The following is a 25,859-nucleotide window of genomic DNA, read 5'->3' on the forward strand; positions in this document are numbered from 1 at the left end:
AGGAAGAGAACTGCAGAACAGAAAAACTAATCAGCATCTTTTTCAGGCCAGATGTTCAGTTATCTTAAAAGTGTGAATCTACCAAATTTACAATCAGGGAAATGTCCACTGTGTTTGACTCAGGTGCTAGAGAAATGTATATATCAAAGTCTCATTTCCAACAAAATGCTTACACTGCATAAAAAATATCTGAATCTGGGGGTAAAAAAAGGTTAGATTGCCTCACCTTTCTTTTTTCATCTTAGTGCTCAATACCACATCTTTCATTTGGATTTAATTTGGCAAGTTTTGTTATGTGAACATTATCCCCATATTATAATGATTTTGGCATTTCCTCAACTGGCATATGAAAGACAGAGGTCTAAGCTGTGCAGCAATCACAGAGGAGCAGATAATAGACACTGGTACATTTTGTCCTGACTGAGAACCACAGTGCATAAATTTTAATACAGTCTGCCAGAGTCCAGCAGAGAAAGTGCTAGATTGAAAAGCCACCGCACTCCAAGCCGTTGGTGGTTAGGGGGCACAGTACTGGCAATCAAGAATGCATTGGCGGGCTGAGAGAAAGGAGAATCTGATACTGTGGGAAAGAAGGAAAATGGGGGAGGCATCTATTTTGCTAGATCAAAGATGTGGATCTGTGTAGCATGAACCTTTTGAATTCAGTTACTCAGCTTAACCAGTTACCTCCTAGCAAGAGCAAAACATCACCATTTTCCCCTGTTCAACACAACAAATTAACATCAGTGCAGATTCTGTGTGCAAAAAAAAAAAAGCAGCACTGCACAACCTCTTACCCTCTTGTGTTTTGGCAGCAGGAAGTGAAACAGATGACCCAGCCATGAAATCTCCTCCTTCCACCATCCTGAAGAATTATGTCATTGTTGGTTCCTCCCAAATCTCAGGACAAGCTGCCCTCTTCCATCCCTCTGGCCAGAAAAGTTCAGATCCCCATGCCAGAGGACAGGTAACAACACCAACCGGTTCCCCTCATCTGGCTGCCGTCCACCTGCCTTTACCACCCAGCAGAGTCATTGAAGAACTCCACAGGGCTCTGGCCACCAAACACCGGCAGGACAGGTACCCACAGCCTCTTGGCTATATAGGTGCATGACGAGAGTCATTCCACTAAATCATTTTTCTTGGCAAATGTTCCTACCCTGTTATTAGCATTTTATTTACTCCTACAGCTTGGGTTTGCCTTCCTCTTGATATCATTACTTTGAACATCCATCCCTGGTTAAAGTGCTTAATTTGGCAGTTACTTCAAAGTATGTTCTTCCTTCATAAGGAGGCTACTGTGACAAAGAAGTAGGTCTTCCAACAGGTAGAATCATTTGATAATCCTTCATCTATTGCAAAAGAAAGTCTCCCCACAAGATATCAAGTTAGAGTAGCTAAGGCATATCCTGCTCTAAATATCAGTACTCTACATATGAGAAATGCTACTATTCCGGTGTATGCCTCTTGGCTTATACATGAACATACACGGTATCCGGTTTTAATACAAATGCTTGTGTGGGAGTATATTGGGTACTTTGTCTGGTTTTCATTATAAGCTCTCCTGTGTATTGGAGGAGGACAGAGATAACCTTCTCCACCACAGAGCTTTGCAGTTAAGTTGGTAACATTTCTCAATTCCGTAACAGCTATTGTCACGGGGAATAGATTCATACAATATTATCTCCAGGTCCTGTTAAACTTTTGTCATGATCATAAAATATCAGAATGGTAATATTTCATGGCATGTATGTTTTATATTAGAAGGACATGCTGTGTGGTTTTTTTTAATCAGTACAGTATAGCATGTGGCTATATATCAAAGAAATACATTAGTCACCACCCTTCCGTACCTTATTTTCATGACAGAGGTAGGAAAGTAGATCCACGTTAGCCATTCTCAACACAGTCTTGAGAATGCCATCCCGTGTTGCCCGATGTTGAATTCTCTGCCCTGGCCTTTACGAACTACAAGACATTCTGCTCATTCTCATATAACGATAAGTTCCTACTGTGGCAATAAAAGAGTCTTTTGTAAAAACTGGGCTATGCACCTTCCACCCACAGCTTCCATGGAAGAGAAAGCAAAGGCTCTCCAAAAAAAAGAGTGGATGTCCGTCCATCCAGAACATCTAGCATTGAGCGCAACAAAGAAAAGGAGAACCCACTGAATTACAGCAGTGATTCAGAAAATAAGCGGAACTCAGTTAAAGAGTCGGATGAGAACAAAGAAAACATGATCATGAACTCAGAGCTCAAGGAAGACTCTGTTTTTTATCAGGATGAGGAAGTTTTGAATGACTCCATTATTTCTGGTAAGGAAAGTCACTTATTATGTTACAAAGATACACCATCATAGCCTAACAGAATGCTCTAAACAAGGCAGCATGCAACAGAAAATACTGAGCAGTATAAATTCCTCTATTGTCATATCAACTTTTTCAAGGAATCCTAGTGAAAAGCTAAAGATAAATTTGAGTCATAGTGATTATGGTCATGTTTGTCTTGGTAGGTACCGCATACTAAGATGATGTTTAGAGTTATGTTGATAAGTCAATGTATCAGATGCTTTACCCCTTCAGTTACTTATGTACCCTTTGTACTACTATATATGAATGGTAGCACTTGCAGACACATCTCACTGTCAGTAGGCAAAGCTTTCTGTATACCTGGTGCCAATGCTGTGGATGTTTTGGAAGCATCCCATTTTAGAACTATGATTCCAGTGCAGCGATAGTACAGTGAAAAGTGGAAGAGACCAATAAGTCTAGGAAGGACAAACATCCAGAGGAAATATCTTAAAGAAGAAAGTTGCTCTACATTTTGTCCATTTTACCATTTCTTGAGACATATGGGGAATGCATTGTATAATCCTGAGCAATTACTTATGTGGGCTTTGGCAAAATAATCATCTCTCATTAGGAAATTTATTTTTCATTCAAGCTTTTAATGTTTTCCATGTTAGCAAGACAAAGATTCAGTCTGAAACGAATCCTCCAATTTCTTCATCAATGCATTAAAAGAAAGCAGGAAGAGAAAAATTAGTAAAAAAATAATTGTTATAACAGATCAATGATGGATTTTAAAAGGTGCCTATTAGAAAGCATGAACCAGCAGACAGGACACATGAGTTCTGCTCCTGTGTCTTAAGACACCTATTAACAGAACAGACTACTGAGATAAGGCAAAAGAAAAGAGAATCCCTTGCATAATTGCTGTGCATTTAAGGATAATTTAAAAAATAAAAATCACCTTTTAAGTTCTATTTTTTCCTGACTATGTGTTGTTCCTGGTTATAAAGTGGTCTCCTTTGGTATAAATTCTAAAAGCTAGAGGCAGTCAGGCAAAATATATGTTATACTTTCCTAGTAAAAACAAAAACTGAATATTTTACTGTTGAAGATGAATGCTCTACATATTTAACAATATAACAATATTCACTGTCTGTGAAGACAGAAATTATAATGATAGAAGGGCATTGGTTATATTACAAATTTCAGTGATATCTAGACAGCTCTTGGCTTTCCAGAAGAAGTGTTAAAGTTCTGAAAATTTTCTGCTTACTACAGTTGAACAACAGTGGTGTTGTATTGATGCTGGCTTAAGAATGGTTTAAATGCAGCAAGTTTTATAGGGCAATATCAGACCAACAAAGATGGTGAGAAAAACAGACCTCTTTCAAAGATATTTTGGCTTTATTGTAGCTGCAACAATACTGCTGCTCAGCACAGAAGACATTGAAATCTGCCATTTGAAATACTGGCTACACAACATGAAATAAAAATAAATCAGACTGAACAGAAAACTTTTTCCTCTGAACTATATAATTCGATTTAAGAAAATATTATGTGTACATATAAATCTTACTTCATACAATGGCTTATGTATTGGGCATGATTGGTCATGTGTTATGACTGGGTAGGGCATGCCTGCTAGATATTTAGAAAAATAATCTCTGATAGTAGGAAAATTATTAAATACATTTTTTAATAATATGTGAGTACTACAAAGATGCAAAAGTTGGATGGAAAAGTTTATAGGACTAATTCTTCACAGAAAGGGTCATTAGGCATTGGAATGGGCTGCCCAGGGAGGTGGTGGAGTCACCATATCTGGAGGTGTTTAAGACTGGACGTGGCACTTAGTGCCATGCTCTAGCTGACATGGTGGTGTTGGGGCAAAGGTTGGACTCAATGATCCCAGAGGTCTCTTCCAACCAAATCAATTCTGTGATTCTGTAATTAGTGAATATGAGGTGGAGCTGATACTTTCTTGAATGCTTTAGTTAATAAGATTAACGGCCGAAATTTAAAATGTCAAGAGCCAGAACCACATACAGACTTGCTTCCCCAGTTCTCGTGCTGGTGTGCTAGTAACAGAGGTGCATATGTAGATATGTAGACAGCCAGTTAGATGCCTTATCTGAAAGGCTGAAAACTCAAAGGCTTGTTATAAAATTAATTAGTGCAATGATTATGCACAGATCAGTATTTACCTGCAGACGTACACCGAGGGCAAAGAAAGATGGTTTATCATTTGATAAAGAGGCCCCAGCTATGAATACAACCCCTTTTCCCATGCAAAACACTTTCCAACTTCAACAAAAATAATTTTTAGGAAGAATTTTCTCTCATTTCTTTGCTTGTAGCTACACAGCCTTCTTCCTCATAATTAATTTATCTCACTCTTTGGCATTTGAGTCTCTTCACACCTAAACTTCAGCCTCTGCACCAAGAAGCCCATCCCATACAGTCCTAAAACTTACCCAAGTCATCATAAGACCTGAGCTTTATGAATAAGATCATTTTATTTAAAATGGCTGAATATCATTGTGGACTGCCTTGTCCTTGCAGGTTGTAAATGTGCCTTTACAAAAGACCTAATTTCTTGTACAAGTCTGGTACTTGCTCTGCTGGTGTTTAAGTTCAGGCACATTTTAGGGGCACAACAAAAACTCAGGCCATGCAAAGTTTCAGCTGTTTGATCTCTAAGGATGCTGCTACGAACGGGTACTGGGCAAGCTGGGCAACACAGCTGCTTAAACCACTGAAGTCCTGGTGTGGAGGTATAACCTCAGCCCCCGAGGAGACAACAGCTTTGGGGATGCGACCGCTGCCCACAAGCTGGGACATAAGCAAGGCGTTTCTGGTCTTTACACAGGGTGGCACTACTTGTGCCAGCATTCATTCCAATGCACTCGTTTGCATTTCAGAGAGGAACCAGAGATGCAGTAGTGACAGGGACAGCACCAGAATAATTCCCTGAAAAGCTTCAGATTCTTTCTAGTTTAAAAAATCCAGGTTAATTTGCAAGTCAGGAGGTAAGACTATCCATTAATCCAAAGATACTTTACAATTAGTGTACTGCCTTAGTACATCACCAACTTTGCCATTGCAGTGCGATGCAGAGCAGTGCAACAGCCTCATGATTACAGGGAGATTGGTACAGGTCACAGATAACTCCGGAAAAAGTAAGGAATTCTACCTTGGCTTTCCATTAGCACCCTACTCAATAAATCATTCTTTGAAACCTCTGAAAACACAAGGCAAGACAGCAGTCTTGTGCATGAGCTTAAAAAATAATGTAACTAGCATGTAGCCTACAATTGATAACTAGCGCAAGCAAGGTCTTTCCATCAGCATGCAATATTAGGATTTGCCTTTTCCTTGATAGAAAGAACAGTAAACATACAGGAAATTAAATGTCATGATTCAACTGAATTAAAACAGGAACTTTTGTCAGGAACCTGCAGACCAAGCATGAAAAGGGTGTGAATTTTCAAAGCATTTATTGTTGACCTAGCTGAGCTGCCATAAATCATGAAACAAGCCACAGCCAAGATCCTGCCTGAGATAGCTTGGTCATGGGGCAGGTCGGCATTGAACATGCCTTACTGACCAGGAAAAATAACCCTTAGGAAGAAAACACTTAAATAAGGGTACTTGCAGGTTCACTTTCTACTGAGATAGTGATCAGGAAGGAATTTGCCTCAGGGTGCTGAAAACGGATGTGAAGAAAACTAGTTCGGGGCTTTATTTCCTCATTGTTCTCTGGTTTTATTTATTTGCTTATTATTTCTGAAACATCAGATATGGGTTTCTGGAGCAGGTGGAATAACAGAACTGGCCATCAGTGGGCCAGTCAGGATGAAAACAGATGAACTGCACAGTGTTTCCCAGCATGTCTTCCTGAAGGGGGTAACATCATCTCCCTCCTTTCACTCTGTCGAGCAGGTATTATGTTTCAGGAATTAACCCAATTGGTCAGGCAAGGGGAATGGCTCCTTAGACTAGCAGATCAGCTTAAGCCAGATCTCTTGCATTTTTATTTGGTGAAATACGCTAAAGATTAATCAGTGCCCAGTGCATATGGACCATGGGAGTGGCTATAGCATAAGCCTTTCAGAAATCCAGACATCTGGATGAAGTGAGCACAGCTTATCCTGAGTGGGTTATACGCTCTCCACTCCTCTAATACAACAGCAGGATTTGGGTTAAAATTGAGATTTTTCAGATATGATTTGTGTTTTTAATTTCACAAAGTAGTAGACTCTTTCTACGTGTGCAGCAGAGCAGCCTGAGAGCCATCAAGGCCCTGAGGAGCAGCTTCATTTTACTTTGTTTCAAGCAAAATACTGCATTGTTCTGTCTCACTTTGAAATACAAGTCTCTAGGGCACACACAGAGCTAGCTTAAGCCAATGTCTCCACATCAGCTTCAAAACCTGACTTCTTGCAAAAAGGTCCAGTCTTTTAATTGCAGAGCATTGGTTTCAGCTGGCCTTCAGTGAGAGGAGGGACAGCAGAAAATGAGCCCTGACCTCATCTGAGCAAATAATCACTGTGATTCTAGCCTTGTCCTCCCACAATTCAAAGATCAGGTATAGAACGGTATGGCAAGTAGTTTTATAACAACCTGAAGGGAGTAGGGATTGCCCTGCATGCTCATACCTTAGCTGTCACCAGTGAATGGGAGAATAACCATTTAGTGTGCATTTAAAAAAAAAAAAAAAGTGTTTACTACATACGTAGAGCTCCCTTGTTTCCTTCTCAGCAGTTCTGGATAGTGACATATGCATGTGCTGTATGGTGTACACATATATTGCTTTCAGTGCACCCAAGATGCACTGAACTGCCTGCAAATGCACTATGCAGATGGCCAGCACGTGGGCGGTACGTCGATCATGTTCTGGAAAATCTGTGCTGTACTGGCTTGCTGTGCATGTGCAGTCTCTCCGCAGCAATCTCCTGACATGACCAAATTCCGCTTCCCGCCTGTTTAAAATTTCCAGATGAAAATGAGAACATGTTCAGGGATACCTGGGAGTTTGCTAGCCTCAAATGTACTTCAGATCGTTTCCAGGAGGAATTCTGTTGGTTCCTGCGCTGTACGGATCAAGGACTGCAAACACCCACTCTGCACCCACCCCCAGCGTGGTGGAGGCTTGAAAAACCTTGACAGAGTCCCACGTCTGTGGCTTTATGAGCCAAATGTTTCTGATGGAGTCGTATATTCGGTTAGCAGAAGGCTCTGTGTGGCATCAGCCAAATCATTTAACTTCTTTATCCATCTGTTAAATGTATACCTACTACTTTACAGAGGGCTGTGTGGTTTGATTTAATTAATGTTTACAACAGACTTTGAAAGCATTAGGAGGAAGGTCCTAAATAAGGGCACAGCTTTCAGACTCTAAGGGGGTTTTGAGCTGATTGTGGTATCTAAAAAAATTTAAAGACCACTGCAACTATCAAGAGACTTGTTCCTGCTCACACAGGGAGACCACAACTACTCTCTGCCCTAGTCTTCCCAACATGCGTGTGTGGTTGTGGTATAGACTCCTCCCCTCTGCATAAAGAAATTCAAGATCAATGGTGATAATAATAATATAGGCCCACAGATCCCTAGCAAATAAAACCCCAATATTTGGGAATGAGAATCTATTTAGGATTTAGAATCTTGCCAACCTCCAGAGCATCCTTTAAAAAACAGACTTTAATCCTATCTCAAATGCCAAACAAAAATATCAATTAAATGTCATTTTCTTTAAAAATGGGGTGACCTTTTCTAGGAAAGGTGAAGCATTAAATTAAAAAACCCCTTTTAAGTAAAAAGGAACAAAACAAAATAACCTCCTATTACACACCATGCTCCCAAGATGAATCAAATACAAAGATTTAACTGTAGTTCCTGCGTGCCCTGACAATACTCTAAGCCCCATCTGACTGGTGCTACTCTGCAATGATAATTTTCAGGCTCTGCTGAAGCCCTAGACTGGACACCAGAAAAGCTAGTACAGCATAGCAGAAGTGCGCAGGGATCTGGTGTAAACTTACTTGCTCACAACCTACCTGTGACTTGATTGCTGGAAGACTGCGGTCCTACCAGTATGACCTAGCAGCTCACTGGTTTTAATAGCACTTCCCTCTTCCCCCCATCATAAGCAAACCACCTCTCATCAAATATGGACATGACCTCAGACTTTCAGTCTGCATTTGAAAATAAAGATAGCTTTCTACTTTACAGCCATTTTATTGCGTACCTTTTCAAACACATGGCAAAATGGTTTCATAAGCTCAGGAGTCCAATTTTCACTTGTTCAGCCTGCTAAGCCTGAAGAGTTACAGCAGAGATACAGCAACACCTAAGCTCAAACACAGCTCCCGCTAGTATGAGTGATAGGATGTTTCTAATGTCATCAGAGGGGCAGCATCAAGGACTTAACATCCAGCACACTGAAGCGCAGTAGATCCCTATTCAAAACAGTTGCTGCATGTTCTCCTATGAACAGTTCTTTTGTAATGGCAATGTTTTAGGCTGTCATGTTTGATGGAAAACATGTTTATCATATTTTTACAATAAGCACAACAGGTCATGCAATCACAGTATTTGTGTCTCTTATTGCCCAAATGCCCAATTAAGTTGCCAGCATTCTGCGAAATATCATAAAACCTGGCCTGTTCTTTCAGCCTTGGAATATTTGCCCCTGCTCTCTTCAGAGAGAAAGGCCTAATGTCAACAGTATAGTACTGATTGCTAAATGAAGTCCTGTTATGACACACTGTCACACTGGACAGGATGTAGACATACATAATGGCTTATATTTAGTGGTAGAGTTACACATGGTGTCTGATCACAATTCTGATTTTCTAATTTCTAATGCCAGGAAACCAGAATTACATTTAACAAATATATTTTTATATATATGTGTGTGTGTGCATATACACACACACCCCAAGCAACAACTTCCATTGTTTCAGTTACCATTATCTATTCCTGGTGACCCAAACAGGACAGTGTACATGTCCTGGCCACCGAGCAATCCAGTCCTTCTGCAAAGGAACCCCTAAGTGGTTCAGGAAACAGGGATTGCTCTGGGCTACAGGGATGCCCAGAGGACTGAAGCAAGATGCACAGCCTTTGACTTCTAAGCTAGTGGTGTGAATCATGTCTCAGCTGAAAATCATTTTCACCCGAGAACACTGCTTGCTTATAATGGATAACAAAGATTAACACAGGAATACGATCCTTCTGCATTTGTAAGCAGTTTTGTGTCTGAACCCTGCACAACTATACACAGCACTACTTACTTATATTAATGTGTACAACTGCTCATTGCACACTAACATACAGATCACTCTCACTCCATAGGTTTACCACTCTTCATATGCTCATGCTTCAACTCCAGGAGCTGTCTTTCTAATAACTTTCTTTTCAATGCATGTCCCAGGTACTTTGCCAAGAAAATGCAAGAAAGAACTGCTGGCAGTAAAACTACGGAACAGACCAAGTAAGCAGGAGCTGGAAGACAGGAATATTTTCCCAAGGAGGACAGATGAGGAAAGACAGGAAATCCGGCAGCAAATTGAAATGAAACTCTCAAAGTAAGTCTGTCTAAGAACAGCGAGGAACCTCCCTTTACAACGGAGCGTCCTCTGAGTACGGTCAGATGAGACATTGTCGCCCACCCCCAAGTCCATTTCCTGCAGCGAATCATACACAAACTAATATAGCACATTTTCAGCTGTCAATCAGCCACACGAAAAAAATCTTAACTCCCTCTTCAGTCAGGATTCCCTTAATTTCAATAGAAAACAAGACAGAAGTCAACACAGGAGACAAAATTCTGTCAAATCTACCTGGAGCTCCACTGATGTAATCAAGATTTTGACGTCCTCCAGAAAGGCTAGTGCTTTAACCAAAAAAAAAATAAAATAAATTTATTAACCTGATTTTGCTTTTTCACCACTAGCTGAATTTGAGGATAAAAGCAATTGTTATAGCTGGATATTTCCTTGAACAAAGGAAAGCTGCTGTATGCATTGGTGGCTGTATTTCTGCTTTAAGGAAGGAGCAACTTCAGCAGCGTTGCCCTCACATGGGTAAGGTGTTTGTGTAAGCCCAGCTGCAGGGATGGTCTGGTTTTGATCAGTAACCAGGGCAACAGAGTAGAGCTATGAGAGAAATAGCATTACTGGGGCATGTAGCCTAAAGCAAAGATTTAAGGTGGCTGTGAGGCTCAGACTGCACCATTTGGGTTTTTTGTGTGTTTTTTTTAAGAGCTACATTTGGATATCTGCAAACATGAATATTTTACATGAGACAAAGTGGATTGTTAAATAATCTGTGCTGTGCCTGCCCACACTGGGACAGCGAGCACTGCTCGCCGCCAAAATGCTTGGAATCAAATTGAGAAACATGAATAGAAGTTCATTTTCAAGACTTATTAAATATTAAATATCTCAAGCCTCTCCTGAAAGAAACATTTATTGATATTTAGACTAGCTCATTCATGTGTGTGCATTTGATTAAACTTTACCTCAGGGGACAGGGAATGAGACGCACGCATATGGATCAGAGCACAAGTCCTAATGGACCAGAGTTTATGGAGGAAAACATCACTGCCATCACCACACTTGCCCTCAGCTAAGTGAGCTGCTGAGTGAACATAGATGAGATTTTGGGTGCACTTCACGATGCCTCTGCAATGTTGGGAGATGGAGTAATCACCTTCCTCCAGTCTCAGTGATTGCTGTTTATTCTGTATAGCATGGTAGCACTTTACACCCAAAGAAGAACAGTTCATTGTGCCAGTGCATGCACAAGACAGAGCAGGTGACAGTCCCTGTTACAAAAACCATGTACATCCCATACAAGTAGAAAATATCACATTATGTTTTACATTAAGTTCCAAGAGTTACAGGCAGAGCAAATCATAGATGTGACACATTAAGACCCATTGTCTTAGGAAGGAAGGTATCATGGACCTTTACCATGGCCTTGATCGTCATGACCTTGCAAGCCTTGTGTATTCATTTCAGGGAAATATTTCAAGCTGTACTCTGAGATTGTTAATTCCAGTATTTTGGCCAGTCAATTGCTTGTGAAATATCTTCATAGGTCAGAAGCCTAATTTTATGGCTCTAAAATATACAAAAAATGGTTTCTACCCCACTGCATCCCTAAAACCAAGTCTGACCATCGAAGTATTTACTGAGTGAGAAGATTACCTCATATCCAGCCACACCTCATATTGGTGAAATGCCTAGGTCACATCTCTTTTCAATACAGCCAGACTTCTCTTAGTGTGAAAGGTCTAATGGTATTGCAGCTTCAGGTGGTATAACTACAGGCCTTGTCCCTTTCTTTTCATTTACCATTTAGCTTGTTTAATAGTGAACCTAAAGAATTACTTTAAAGGAGGCATACCTAAAGTCAAGTGTCAGTAAAAGGACTAAAAAAGGAAACTGCTCTACTGGTGAAGAAAAGGGCTGGTCATTACTAGAAGCTAAGAGATGTACTGTCTATAGGTAAATGCAGTGAAGAAAGCCGCCATACTGTCCGCTATAGTCTTATGCAGCAATCTGTGGTGCAGGCCATCAGTCTCATCAGTAATGTCTAGAGGATGGCTAAAAGCCATCTTTGTTCCAAGTGATGGAAGACAGGCTTCCATTTAGTTCCTTCCTCCTGGAACGTGGAAGATTGGGCGCATGTCGGGGAACAGACGGTGCAGAGATTGCTGGAATAGTCAGGAATGGCAAAACAGATTGGAAGCAATCTCCCACACAACTTCCAGCACATATGTGCACTGGCAGAGCTCAGCTCAGCTCTTAACTCATCCACCAGAATAGAACACGACCGTGCAAACAAGCTCAGGTGGTGGATGCATGCAGGGAAATATTTACACCAGGAAAAGCAAGTGCGTGTCCAAAAAAAGCCCCAACCACTAAGTAAAAATGCGTACTGGTAAAGGCCAAAGAGTCAAAGCCCTAGAGATATCCCTCTGGAGTTCCTGACTAGGTCTCTTCTCACAAAACCCAGACCACCCCAGAGTCTCCACTTGGAGCACAATCTGGCAGTGGCATGGAAATGTAACCACACTGCAAAGAGTGCAATTCTTGGCTGAGATTTTGAGGTCTCTAAATTCATTCATGTTACTGGTACTTGTGCAGCATAGTCTGTTTGTGACAACTTGGAAGTTTATAGCTAAGGAACGCACTGCTAAGTGTTCAGGTGTGAAGTACTGATCAGGAAATGGGATCCAAAAGAAATGGCTGAATGGCTGTTCTCTGTGTCATTTTGCCACTACCTATGCTAAGAGCACATTGCTGCTGCTGCACTAGTGATGCTTTGATAACAGCAATGGGACTTGCTGGCTCAGTTATCAATGCACATGTACCGTCTATATGTATCTATATGTACAGGCTATAGGCCTGCACTTTAGCACAAAAGAATAATGTACGGGCAGATTAGTAAGTAGTTACTCGATGGTTGTCTGCATAAGAATGGCAAGTAAACAGGCAGTAGTTTTCAAGATCAATATTTTTCAGCACATTGTAGGGATTTGAAAGTCTATAGCTGTCTAGCAAATTGTCTGAGTCCCACAGCTAACATAGCCTAGCTCTGTACTCTGGAGGGAAAGATGTGCCGATGTATATAATGTGCAAAATATACCAAATACTAGTGTCTATGTAACTTCAAAACTGGGGAGACAAAAGAATAACATTTTCTCAAAACCACTGTATTTTTTAAATGGTTCTGGTTGTAATACATTTCAACAGTAGTTGTGAACCTGCTGAGAAAACCAGCTCTTCTGCTATCATGCTGATGAGTGCTTATGCAGTCAAAGCTAAAATCCCTATTTTTCTTTGCTTTCCCATTCATTCCATCTCAAAAGAGAGACTGAGGAATTCTGTTATATCTTTTGCACCAGATTCTACTTTTACAGCGGTGCAAGTCCACTGATTTCAGAGTTATTATTGACTGACAGCAGTGTGAGTACAGATTCAAGTATTCATTTATGTGCATTGCTGCTTTTGAAAAGTGTATCTCCCACATTCTGTGCTCTCAGCCAATTTAGTCTACCACTTGTTGCCGTGGAAACATGCACTTCTTCCTCCTCCTCCATCCGAAATGGCAGTATTCCATTTTCCCCAGATTTCCCTTTCCAGTAGTGTTTCTCTTACTAATTCATGTATCCCCAGTGCCCCAGGCCATGGTGCGCACTTGCAATATGCTACTGTGCATTAGGCAACAGGGCTCCCAACAGGTCTTGGCTCCCATGATTATGTGTTGGGAGTGCAGATAATAAGCCCTCAATGGAATTCAGTGAATTGAGAGCTCTTTGTGTCAAGAGGCAGAAAAGACATTTGCAATTACGATTATTTGCAATAACTGCTTTCTGCCTTACAGACTCATTTTGTTGTAGAAGGGGTTTAAGCTGAAACCTGGGGGAGTAAAATAGTTGCTAGACTGAAGAGTGACGCAGGAAAAGGCTGTTTAATTAAATATGATATCTGACTGTTTAGAAAGTTAATGTTTGAACTGCCTGGGTGGCTGGTGCTTCTCAAGTATGCCTTGTATAACCACAGTTAAAGACACTCCATTATTACTTAATGTTTCAATGAAAACACGAATTCCTGGAAAAGATTATACTTGTAATTTTCACTTCACGTTCTGTTTCACCTCCTTGGATATTTGCATAAGTAGACACAATGCATTAAGCGGCACTTAAAAGATTATGGAGACAGGAATTCAGGTACAGAAACGTGGGCATTAAAGGAGTCAGACAGGAAGAATGATGGTTCTGTGAACACAGAGCGGAACCAAAACTTGAGCACCTAAAACTGATCTTTAGCACATTGAAAATCCTGGCATGGGTAAGTGGATCACGCTGGGGCAAGGTTTCTTGGCAATGTGAAGTGACAAGGAGGTATCTTTATTCAGTACTTTACCACATCTGGAAATCTGTAGTTTTAGTGCTGCCCTGAGGTTCTTTGAAAGGCATTTTCAAGTTGACTTGCCCAGAAACTGCAGACATAGCTAAATGCACACCCAGATCAGACCCTGGTTTGTACCTCAACCTCACGTAACAGAGCGTGAAGTTCACAGTGCTGCTGGAGACAGAACAATACCAAGCAAACAGCACTTCAGATTTGCAGCCTAAAAGTATAAAGCGTGACAGTTCAATGCAGAGCAATCATAAAGGAAAATTTTATCCAATGACGAAACAAAAGCTGTGCCCCATTTCCCAAGAACGGCATGTCCTGTGCCACCTCCTCACAGAAATGTCTCAGTGCAGCTTTGCTTACTGAAAAGGCATCAGCCCTCCAGACCAAGATTCAGTGGGAAACTGGGCTGAATTCACAGGACTTTGGGGAATATTTTATTTGATTTTGACCAAAAAGGGGGCAGGGGGGTACAAACAACTAGTAGCCCTAATGCAGAAATTAAGTAGGTACTGAACTGAGCCATGTTTAGAGACTGGCCTAAATTCACCTGGAGATTATCAAGGTTTTTTGATGAAGCTCCAACTGTGCTCAAACTCCCACTTGCTGAACTAGAAATCAGGGAACTGCCCTGATTTCTGAAGGCTGAGAAGACTTGACACAGATTTATTCCAGAGACAGAAAAGCAGGGGCAGGCACAAAGAGAAGATCAAGCTGTCACCACTAATTAGCTGTGTACAATTTAATGCATTTCGTTCTTATTTGGCAGGAATCATCCAGGTAACCTTGTCACTGATGCTAAAAATAACCCCAGCAAGCGCAGCGTGGGCGTCTGTGAAAGCCTCAGCTCCTTGTACGAGACAGGAGCTATATATAGAGCTACAATTTAATTCTGTGGGCGTGCGGGTAAGCCGAGGGAGTCTCCCGTTCTCCTTGCTCTGCACTCGACAGCAAGACGAGATGCTGGCAGTGAGGACCAGCTGGGCTGGCATTGCTGTTGGAGATCTGCATGTGGCTGCACTATTTTATTAACAGCTTGCACAGTGCCCGAGTCCTTTTTAAACCTGGTGCTGTATGAGGATTTGGGATTTTTTTTCCTAATGTTTTGTCACTTTTCCATTATGGGCTCAGCTTTTCAGGCTACAGAAAAGAAAAATGTTACAGGGGATGGGGGGAAGGATTGGAAGAATGGGGGAGGTGCAAGTGATAGCTGAGATTTTTTGTAGCTGCCTGCAGAATTTAGATGTCTGTATTCCCCATGCCTTTCCTTGGTGTCAGGCAGTGACACAGTTGGAAACCCTGTTATGTACCCAGTGACAGACAGCACTGGCCTTACAGTCAAGGGGGCTGAGGTTTAGTGTCTGCTGCCAGAGTTACCGAGACAGTCTTTAAGAATAAAAATCAGGAGGAAAGGGAGAAAGCTCAAGTTTTGTTAATGTCTCCAAGCAATGAATCAGTTTATCTTCCTGTTTACAGGGCCTTTCGGGTCCAAGGCAGCTGCAGTGCAGCTCAAATACATGTGTTAGAAGAGGTTCAAGCACATCTGTACATGCCATACCTTGACTACCCTGTCCCTTTCTCTTAAGGACTGAAGAGCTCTTGAGAAAGGTAGCCTTCGTTCCCTTTCAGGTATTACACTTGCAGAAACAGAATGAACTTCACTAATGTGAATCCCTCATCAACAAGTAACAAACCTAACCTCCCTGAGTGTATGATCATAACGGACGCTCTGGACAGAATCTCTTTAACAAGAGGTGCTTGCTTGCTTCAGTAATGAAGCACAATTAATTATGGAGCACCCTAGCAGCTCTGGGCCAGACCCATGATCTGCAGCTGAACCAGAAAGAGCAATTTGCTGTCTCAAACCAGACCACAGCATGTTTGGCAAGAATTTTTGAACACATTAATTCACTTATAAAGGGTTGCAACAGAAAGGACTTAGTCCTGTGTGTTAGTTTTTGATTTGAACCACATGCACATGACTCAGAGCTGCTCTCAGTGCAGGTTTGTATTGCTAAGGATTCAGCATGCACCTCCTGTTGAAAATGTTGGGTATTTACTTTGTGCAAACATGGGGAAGTGTCATCGCAGAGGGCAGTTACTTCTGCCCAGGGACAAGAAAAAGTTTCACATGTTCAGGACACAGCTGATGAGAGATTGTCTTCTGGGAAGACACCAACTCCTTGCACTGCTCTGTTCTTCCAGGCTCCAGTGCCGGGAACTCATAATCAAACATGTTTTCCACGGCACAGAGAAGACAAGGGCAGCAGGTCAGTGCACAGCGGGGAAGGGAAGAGCAGAGCAGAGCAGCAGGTGTAAACAGAGAGAGGAATATCCAGGGCCTTTTCTGGGACAGAGAATCAATTCCTCAAATAGGTTTTCTGGGACAGAGAATCAATTCCTCGAATAAGTCTTCAGGCATAACTGGCATATGTGAAACTAGAAATAAAAAAATCAGTGTTCAGAAAGCTGTAATGTATCACAAGGGAGCATAATTATGTAACTAAACTTGCAGGAAAAGTGCTAAAGCAAGTGTAATTAAATAAAGAAAAAACATTTTCGGGAAGAAAATAGTGCACTTGTTTTGCCCTACCAAACTGCCCACAAATAGCAGAATGTGTTCAGGCTCAGATCCTTTCTTAGAAATCAGGCATCTGAAGATCTGGGCCCTAGCCCTGTAAGGTGACAAGCAGTCATAAAATAAAATGGCAATCTGCAGAAAGCAATAATGCTCTGTAATGCCTCACCTTACACTGAATTATGATTCAGGTCCTTAAGCTAGTATGGATCTGCAGCACAAGTAATTACAGAAAGAAATTACTTTAATTTAATTTGCAGAGCTTAATCGATAGGGACCTAAGTAAGCGGCTCTGGTTGTCACGGCCATTTGTGCTGTTTTATGACAAAAACCTGACCAGAACAAGGTGCTGAAGCAGTTGCGAGCTACTGATAACCCAAGGGTAGAGCAGGGATTCAGGCATTCTTGGTGGCAGCCCTCAGCATTTGTGGGGATGGTTGTTGTGTTACCAAGTTTATTTAGGATTAGTTTTTTTCGTTTAGACCTGTTAATGAAATTCAGGAAAAATGTTTTATGCAGTTAAAGCCAATCATTTACTTCACTGTAGTTGAAACAGAAGCAAGATAGGATGGATGGTGTGTATCTGAAAGACTATGAACTGGTATATGCAAAATCTCAGCCAGAAAGCGTTTGGCTGCAGGTGTTTCAGTTGTAACATACGCAAATTCATCCATGCCACTTGAAAGCATGTAAGAACAAAAGGGAGAGGGTTAGTTTTGGTGTTGTGTTGGTTCTCCATGCCACCCCACCCCCCTTTAAACCTAGCCAAATTTATATGCAGACAGGATATAAATGATTTTCATCATATCTGTCTCTGTGAATTGCCTGCAGAATACCTAAGTGGATAGAATTCACTTCTCCCACAAAATTTGAGGTATGGCTTTTAATTTGGGGAAGGGAAGAGACAAAGCTTTCTTACTGTGCAGTGTCACATTTGCACACACCATACCTGGAGGGCACAGCAGTATGTTATCGCTGATGTACGGGGCAGTGTTGACAGATGAGTCATCTGCACCTTTGTGTGAAGAACTCGACCATGTTTTTGGACTGTCTTCCAAGAACTGGCTCACCCCACATGATCCAAGGAAACTGCAATTCATACAGTGCACTTGCTGGCCCTCTAAATACTGTTAGAGTTACTACCGTTTCCTCCTGCAGCTCTGTGCACAACTTCTGTAGCCTGTTTCATTCAAGATCTTAATTCCTCCCAGGAATCAGAGGCTCGGGCTTGCTGCTTTCATATAGAAGAATTGGGTCAGTCTAGCACAGTTTCTGCCTTTTTGAAATAACCTTAGGGAAAGCGAGGGGGGTGAAAAATGAAGGAAATTAAATATTTAGAAAATAGGGAGAGGGGGAAGGAGAGACAACAGGTCAGAACAGAAGGTCATTGTTTTTAATCAAACACTACTTAATAGATATTGTACAATCATATGAATTATTAAAATGTTTTTCTAGCTACATCTTTTTGATTCCATTGCCTGTGCCCACCTGGCAAGCTGCAGATGTATAATCAGGTCTTATGACGGTTTTCCTGTTTATTTGTGTAGCTTGGGAGCTACTTGGGTCAAACAGAGCACCACAAGTTTCCTTCAGTATCTATTTTTCAGGGTAATTAACTCATCCAAGTGGCCAGCACACTTCCTTGACCTCTCCAGACTCTGAGGAGTGTTTTTTCCCCTCAAATACACTCTCATTTTCTATCTTTTTCTTTAGCTGTGGCAGGTACCACACCAAAAGACAAAAAAAGAACTCCCAGATTTATCAAGCCATGCTCAAGTATTCATCCTATGAAATGAAAAAGAAACAGACACCACCTTTGGAGGCTGAGGACCTCCTTCTGTTGAAAGTCCACTTAGGTAGAGGACTGTATCAAGGCAACTAGGAAACACACCGGCTTGAAGAACTAGCACATTGGTAAAATCCGAGTCTTAAATCACATTAGAAACAGGTTACTTCAATCTAGTTAGTCCATTGTTGTACAAAGATGTGACGGTTACTTTGTTTTGTTAAAACTATACAAAATACTACTCGGCCAAGAGACAAACACCAGAATAAAAACGTAAGTGCTTCACTGTTGAAAAAAAGCCCTCAAAATCAAGACTACATGGCTCACAGATGAACAACCATTGTCATTCGCTTGAGATGATCATATTCATTAAGCAAATTAAATTCTGAATGAATTAATACTTCATTAGTTTTTCAGAAATCATGTTAAAAAAAATAAAAAGCCAGAATCTCACAACAGTCTCTCCAGATAGCAGCTGGTCTATTGCAAAGAGATCAGGCTAATTTGAGGGTGTCTGCAAAAGCCATACTCTGGCCAGGCTACACTGCAGCCTTATTATTATAATTATCACAGGGAGTGGCTACAGTACTTCCAAATACCACCCAACGGGAAAAAAATCCTCCTTCTCAAGAAAAGGTTAAACAAACCAGTACTAATGTGGTAAGGAAAGTTACATTTATAGGCATCGTGCAATTAAGTTTAAAGAAATCTTTTTGTAGCCTGTTTACTACATAAAGGGTAAGGATAACAGAGAACGATAGGTGTGTGGAAATACCAAGCTTAGGTCTGCAAGGATGATCAGAGCAGGAAGCTCAGGGTTAGCAGGGACTTTCTGGTGGACTAGAGGCCGAGCACTCAAATGCAGCATTACCTGTGACTTGCTGTGCATCAGCTGCAATGAAAAAAATGCTATAAAAGCCTAGAAATCCAGTGTATGATGGCGGTAATTTGCAGAGCACCAAGGGCTGTTCTAGCTTTGATGAAGTCACTGCCACCTTACATTGCTCTGCTTTGCTTACCCCTATCCTAGCAGTCACTCTGCAGACAGCAAGCAACTCTAAGGAGACATGGATGTGGTAAAATTGAATCCCTTCCCAAGAACACAGAAACCTCACAAAGGTTTTCTGTCACAGCCTTGCACTTCGACAGTGAAAGACAGTGTATACCATACCACAACAAATCATAGCAGTAATGTCAAAACTAAATGCTCAGGTCAATAGGAAATGTTACATAATTAAATTCTTACATTTCATTCAATTGAGGAGCCTAGATTTCAAAAGCTCAGAATTTTCTGTCCTGACTGAAATTTGCCAGCAACGTCTATTTGGATTTACACCACCATAACTAAACATAGGATCCTAAACAGCACTAAGGAGGGTCCAAAAAAGCTTCGGGGAAGATTGGACAGAATATAGGGATGACATTTTTAAAATCAAATCCTGTCTGCATTTTCATGTAAGTTAGCCTGTCTGTAATGCTCAGTGTCACGCCTTGTGGCATCAAGTGACAAGTCATACTCCTCACACAGCCCAATTTAAAAACAAAGAAAAACAGAATCACTCAAATACCATTTGCAGTTGGAAGTGAATAAATCCCTGGAGGGTCTGCAAGTCTGGTTTTCCAGACGAGCCACTGCCATGTTTTCCTATTCTGTACAACAGAGATAACCATATAGACCAGCTTTGCAAAGCACTATGAGATCTGCTGATTGTGACCAGGGGACTCGCACTCCCACAGAGTGCTTGGGCCACATCTTTGAGTTGTCAGTGGAATTTCTCATTTCACTCTCCATGCGGATAGCAGGAGCACTCTTTGCACTCAATGTCAACAGATAACCTCAAGAGAAATTTTGAAAAAAAGCAAGAGATTAAAATAAAATAAATGGGAATGCAGCGAAGAAGCAGGATTCAGAGCATGCTGTGGGCAAAGGCTGTGTGGCTCTGGTCAGCCTTGGTTAATGACAGCACGAGGGCAAGCTGTTGGCCTAGCTCTGTGCTGAAAAATGCTGGGCTATCAATAGCGTGCACAAGAGAAACAGAAAATAGTACAACAGATGGTGATATGCTATCTGAAGGCAGGGATATCCCATCCTTCATCCTTTCAGAGATGCTGTGTGGGTGAGTGACAGGCGAGAACTAGAAAGTACTTGCGTTGCCAGGGAGAGCGTTCCCAGAGAGATTCCTGCAATTTGATAGCAGGTGTGCAGTCACACATACGGTCCCAGCAGGGACAGTCTATCCCAGAAGCATTTGCAACTGTAGGAATCACACTATCATTTAGTTTTTTTCTTTAGGGATTTCACAAAGCCAAGACAGCACTGCATTCTCCTTGATTTACCTGAGTAATTCAGAAAGCTGTCCCTTGCCATAAAGCCTGTCATCACAACCAGTCTGTGCAGTGCAGCGGCATGCCCTCTCCTGTTCGGGTTGAAGCTGCTGGGTTAGTAGGCTCACACAGCTTGAAACCCCCAGCTCTGCAGTAAATCCTCGCTGTTGCTTTATGCAACACCTTGCAATGGCAAATCTGCCTGCAGGTGTTTATTTGTCACTTCACAGACTTTGCAGATTGCCAAAGGGTCCTTTATATACAAATACAGGTTACAGGGAACCGAGAAGTGTGTTCTCCAGAGCTCATGTTGCATGGGGAAATTCTTAGCAGCTTGTATCCATGGCAAGAATGGCCATTCTCAAATCATTTTGCATTAAAAGAGAGTGTGGAGGAGAATTTACATATAGTGAGCAGAGGCAGGCTGACAAGCTATGCATACCAATATTTCTTTGCCTGCTCTCTGCAAATCCAGCTGTGGTTTCTTCCAGTGATCCAAATCCCACAGTTGTATGTTGCAGTGGCATCTGTTGGTAGGGGCAACTGTTTGTAGGTTAAGCGGACAGTAATGCATGATCTTAATGCTAGTAGTGCAACAGTGAGCATCCTAGCTGAACTCAGGATGTTTTGGGACACTTCCATCAAAGTACAGTATCTCTGATGGACTCTGAAACATAGCTAGTGCTACAGTCCCAACTGACATGTCTTTCTGTTCTCCTGTCCCTGTTCCCTCTGACTGCAGCAGCTGAAACTGCGTTCCTGGCTGCCCAGTTGAGCCATGAGCCTACAGACACTTCATTTCTTACAGGGCTCAAGGGTGGCTGGCAAGCCAGCCTCAATCTCTGTGGTGGAGATCAAGCACAAGCATTGTATTCGGCATTGTTTATACAGTGAAGTTAAAACCTAACTTTTTTCTTTTCTTTTTGTACATACCATTACCCAGTAAGCACCCAGGAGTATGCAACTGTTTCCCTAGGAGTATTGGAAAGTCCCAGTGAAGTGGCAGTCCCCACCACTGAGCTAAGATTTGCTTCTGGTCTACTAGTGATTGGCTTGCAGACCCCCTGCTGTTGCTCAAGCAGTTGCTACCAGAGATTATTTTAGTATCACTTCAGCAGTGGCAGATGTCTTTATTTAAAATAATGGTAATACATACGTAATGAGATAGAACTAAAACCCTGGGATTTATATGATTCTTTCTGTTCGCTTGTCCTGCAACATCAAACCACAATGTTCTCAATTTACCCATATCTGAGATATGTAACATTGCGCTATTTTTTTCTGTGGGAACACAGGGCTCCAGAGTTTTAGTCCTACTTCAGAGAAAAAAAAAAAATAATCTATTGCTTTGCAATGAAACATTATTCACCACTTTTAGTGACCTGCACAGCGCGACCCAGATCATAACCAGCGTGTAGTTTCAGTGGGAAGACCCTTCAACATACATTTTAATACACAGCCTTGAGCCCTCATCAGCCTTCAGCAGAGGAGTTGCACTGGGAGTCTGCGCTGCTCACGCTGTTATTTGAAGAGCATGTTCTTTCAGCAGTTTTTCTTGCTAAGCTATTTTTAGCTTGAATGTATTCCCCAAACCAGTTCTTTGCCCAGCTGCAAGGCAAAGCAGAAGCAAGACCAAGAGGTAGTGCTGCTCATGCTGACATCGCTACCAAAAGAAACACTCATCAAACAACAGACTCAGAGCATGTCTTTGGCTGAATATTCAGTTGTACTTTTGTCACCCTAATGACTAAATGTTGTAATTCTACTACAAACAGGACAGATCCACTATCTAGCAGCTATATTAAACCACAGAGTGGGGGAGCAGATGGAAGGGAGAGGAGAAAGCTCCTGTTCTGAAATAAGCAGCTATTACATTTACACCCTAATGTAGACACATTAGTTCTTGTATATTAACTAATAACTCAACTGAAAGTGAAAACCTTTGTTACATCGGTCCTGGAATGTGCCACAGAATCCCTCAAGAGTCCTTAACTGCATGTTGAGAGAGGTATGAAAGCAAAGGCCTCCTGAAGGTGACAGAAGGAGGCTCAGCATCTTCACTGAACTTTGTAGCAGACCTTTGAACCGAGACACAGGCTTTGCTCTCCGGCTGTGTCTGGCCTTTCTTCCTCACACATTGAGACAACTATGAAACCAAAGGTCAAATGCAGCAGGGCTTTCACAGGTGGTGAAAACAGTGATTACTGTAAAGCCTTCTCCATCTGAATCCTCTCACCTAATTAGATCCTGGCTCTGTTGGTGTATTTCAGCCCACACGGTGCTCATCACCAAGTAACACTATGCAATAGCAAACCTGTCACAAGGATGGAAGTCGTTCAGGGACAGTACGTCATGATACAAGGGTCACACTGGGCAAGCATGTAGTTTTTATTCCAACTGAAATCTGAACTCCTCATTGCAGGGCTCATATCAAAGAAGTTATAGTGATGGACAACTGTAATTGCCTGGGAGATGAGTGACAACATAATTAGCTGAACTCTTGCTGATTTGCAAACTTGAAAATCCAGACAGAACTAAAGGCCAAACAAATGAATAAGATGTGTAATTAAGGCAACATATATGGCCTCTGCATTTATTCAGTATCTTCTACTGGACACCCAAAGGCAGTTTTCTTGTTTGGATGCAAAAAATAGTTTATGAAGGAACATAGACACAAATATCGGGTAATTTTAAAGCAGTGAAGTTTTTTGAATGCAACTCGCAGAATCTACCATACCAACTCACCCTTTTCATACTGATCTTTAGCCTCCTACTATCAGAGAATGGCAGCAACTACTCTTACCCTGTTATGGGAAACACTGGCACATCACTCAGTTACCACTTTTTACATGCTCCAGAATTACATTGGGGTAAATAGAAGTTTATGTCTCAGTGTCTGCCTTCTAATTTTGTACAGACTGTAAAAGGCAGGTCCCTCCTACCAAGGATTTACTACTACCCATAATTGTACATTGCAAGCAGTACTGCAGTGCCACAGTGCAGCGCGTGGGTGACTCAAAGCCCTGGCACACATCCTCTTCACAGCTACTTATAGGAAGGATGAAAATAAACTTCTTGTTGAATTGAACATGATGTTCTGGTAATAGAGATGCCAATTTAAGAGGCAGAGCCTTTGCCTCCTGATGGGCAGCAGACACAACCTGCTTTATGAGGAGCAAGCAAGAGGGCACTCCCATTTCTCCCCCCTTTGCCTGGACTGGAGCTCTCCTGTGAGAGAGATCCTCCCCACCAGCCCCCTTCCCAACTCTATCTGCAAAACTACTTGGCACAAGGGACAATCAATGCAATTACTGCTGGCTACAGCTCACTTGCTGAAGGCTGGATTGATTGCTCACTTGTCAGTCCAGAGTCCACAGGCACATGCACGTGTCCAAGCCTACCCAGTCTACCCTTCCCTTTGTGCAAGATTATCGCAATCACATGGAGCTACCCAAGTAAGAGCAGAAACAGGATTCTAAAGTACGTCTTTTGGCTTCAGCTAGAAATCCGAAAGAAATCCAGTTTTATGACAATCATACACACAGATACTGTGCAACAGACTCTATACAAAAATATATTTGGGAAACAAAGGAACACATTTTGGGAACAGATAAGAAACCCCATGAACGAAGAACACGAGCTTTTTTGCACTGGATTCTGCTGAACACTTGCTAGGGTCTTCCAGGCAGGTGAGACCGTAGACTAGTAAGAGGAGCTGGAAAAGCAGGACTGTCCGAGATGTGGGAAGTCGGCATAGCCCCATACACATACAGGCGGACTGTACCTGTTCCAAATTTGTCTCTCATCAGCTATTCTGTGCCCATACCCGCAAGCCCACAGCTTGCTGTGGCTTTACTGAGATGCAGTTCCCACAACGGACAAAGCAGACACTGCTAAGGTTAAGTATGAGGACAGAGAACTTGGCAGCATCTCCTGCTTATAGGACATATTGATGCATTGCCCATCTGATAGCAGACCCTGGGATCCTAGCGACACGCAAATCCTCAGACTGCCGAGGATTCAGAGTCACCTGTAACAGTCCAATACTATCAACCTTGGTGTAATGCTGGTCCAAGACATTAATTCCCTGGAGTGCAAAGTAGACAATCTGATTGTGGCAAGTAAATACTGATCTATCGATCAGCAGTCACAGGCACATGTGAGAGTCGTTGGGCTCCTGAACACGTGACCTTGCTCCGGAGGGGACCAGCAATTAGTGGTTTTCCCCTTGAAGCTGACTCCAGTGTCCATGCTTGTGCACGTGTCAAACACGTTAGTTAGCAGGACCTCAAACCGGACTCTTGCGGCGGAGGGCTGCAGCCCACTCCACCAGACTAGCCGCAAGAGACTTCCCCACCCATTGGGCTGCTAGGGGCAGTACTCATTATCTCCCCAGGCAGCCTATTTTACTACAATTATACACCATACATATACGTCAAGGGAAACAGCCAACAGACATAGATTTATTGCCCCTCTCAGCATGGAACACTCATGATCGTCACAGGATTCCCACGTGCACACTGCATGGAGAAAACAAATACCTTGAGGCCACGTGCAGACTCTCAGCACTTGAGGTACTTTGAGACCAAGAATGCATATGGTCGTATCTGGAGGGTGTTCTTGGGGCAAACTGCAGGTGACTGAGCTAACTTGCAGTGACCTGCTCCTCTCACCCTCAGGAGTAACACTGCAGAGGACATGGGAGCAGGCAAAGTCTTTGGCTCCTGGGAGATAGCAACATACAAGTTTATCCAGTTATCTTTCTGAGCACAAATTATTGGAGAAAACATTCTAAGGGTAATCTGAAAATACTCCCAGAACACTCCTCAAACAGCTGAAGAAAACCTGGTGCTTGGAGGTTTATGCTCGCTTTGCACAGAACAACAATAACACAAAAACTTTGTTATTTTTCTGAACTTAAGAAATACCAGTCCATGTAGTGTTGT

The 25,859-nt window shown here is 42.0% G+C and overlaps 1 protein-coding gene across 1 annotated transcript in view; it reads left to right on the top strand.

Annotated features, from left to right (window-relative positions):
• Positions 1-25,859, top strand: part of PHACTR3 (phosphatase and actin regulator 3) — a gene marked incomplete at its 3' end in the record, with an annotated part of 41,956 nt that overhangs the window by 4,439 nt on the left and 11,658 nt on the right. The window contains exons 3-5 of the mRNA XM_009710623.1: positions 816-1,080; positions 2,068-2,315; positions 9,727-9,880. Coding sequence (XP_009708925.1) covers positions 816-1,080; positions 2,068-2,315; positions 9,727-9,880 — 667 coding nt within the window. The remainder of the gene's footprint in view (positions 1-815; positions 1,081-2,067; positions 2,316-9,726; positions 9,881-25,859) is intronic.

The sequence above is a fragment of the Cariama cristata genome, unplaced genomic scaffold (genome assembly GCF_000690535.1).
Source record: "Cariama cristata isolate BGI_N322 unplaced genomic scaffold, ASM69053v1 scaffold3562, whole genome shotgun sequence".
Lineage (NCBI taxonomy): Eukaryota > Metazoa > Chordata > Aves > Cariamiformes > Cariamidae > Cariama > Cariama cristata.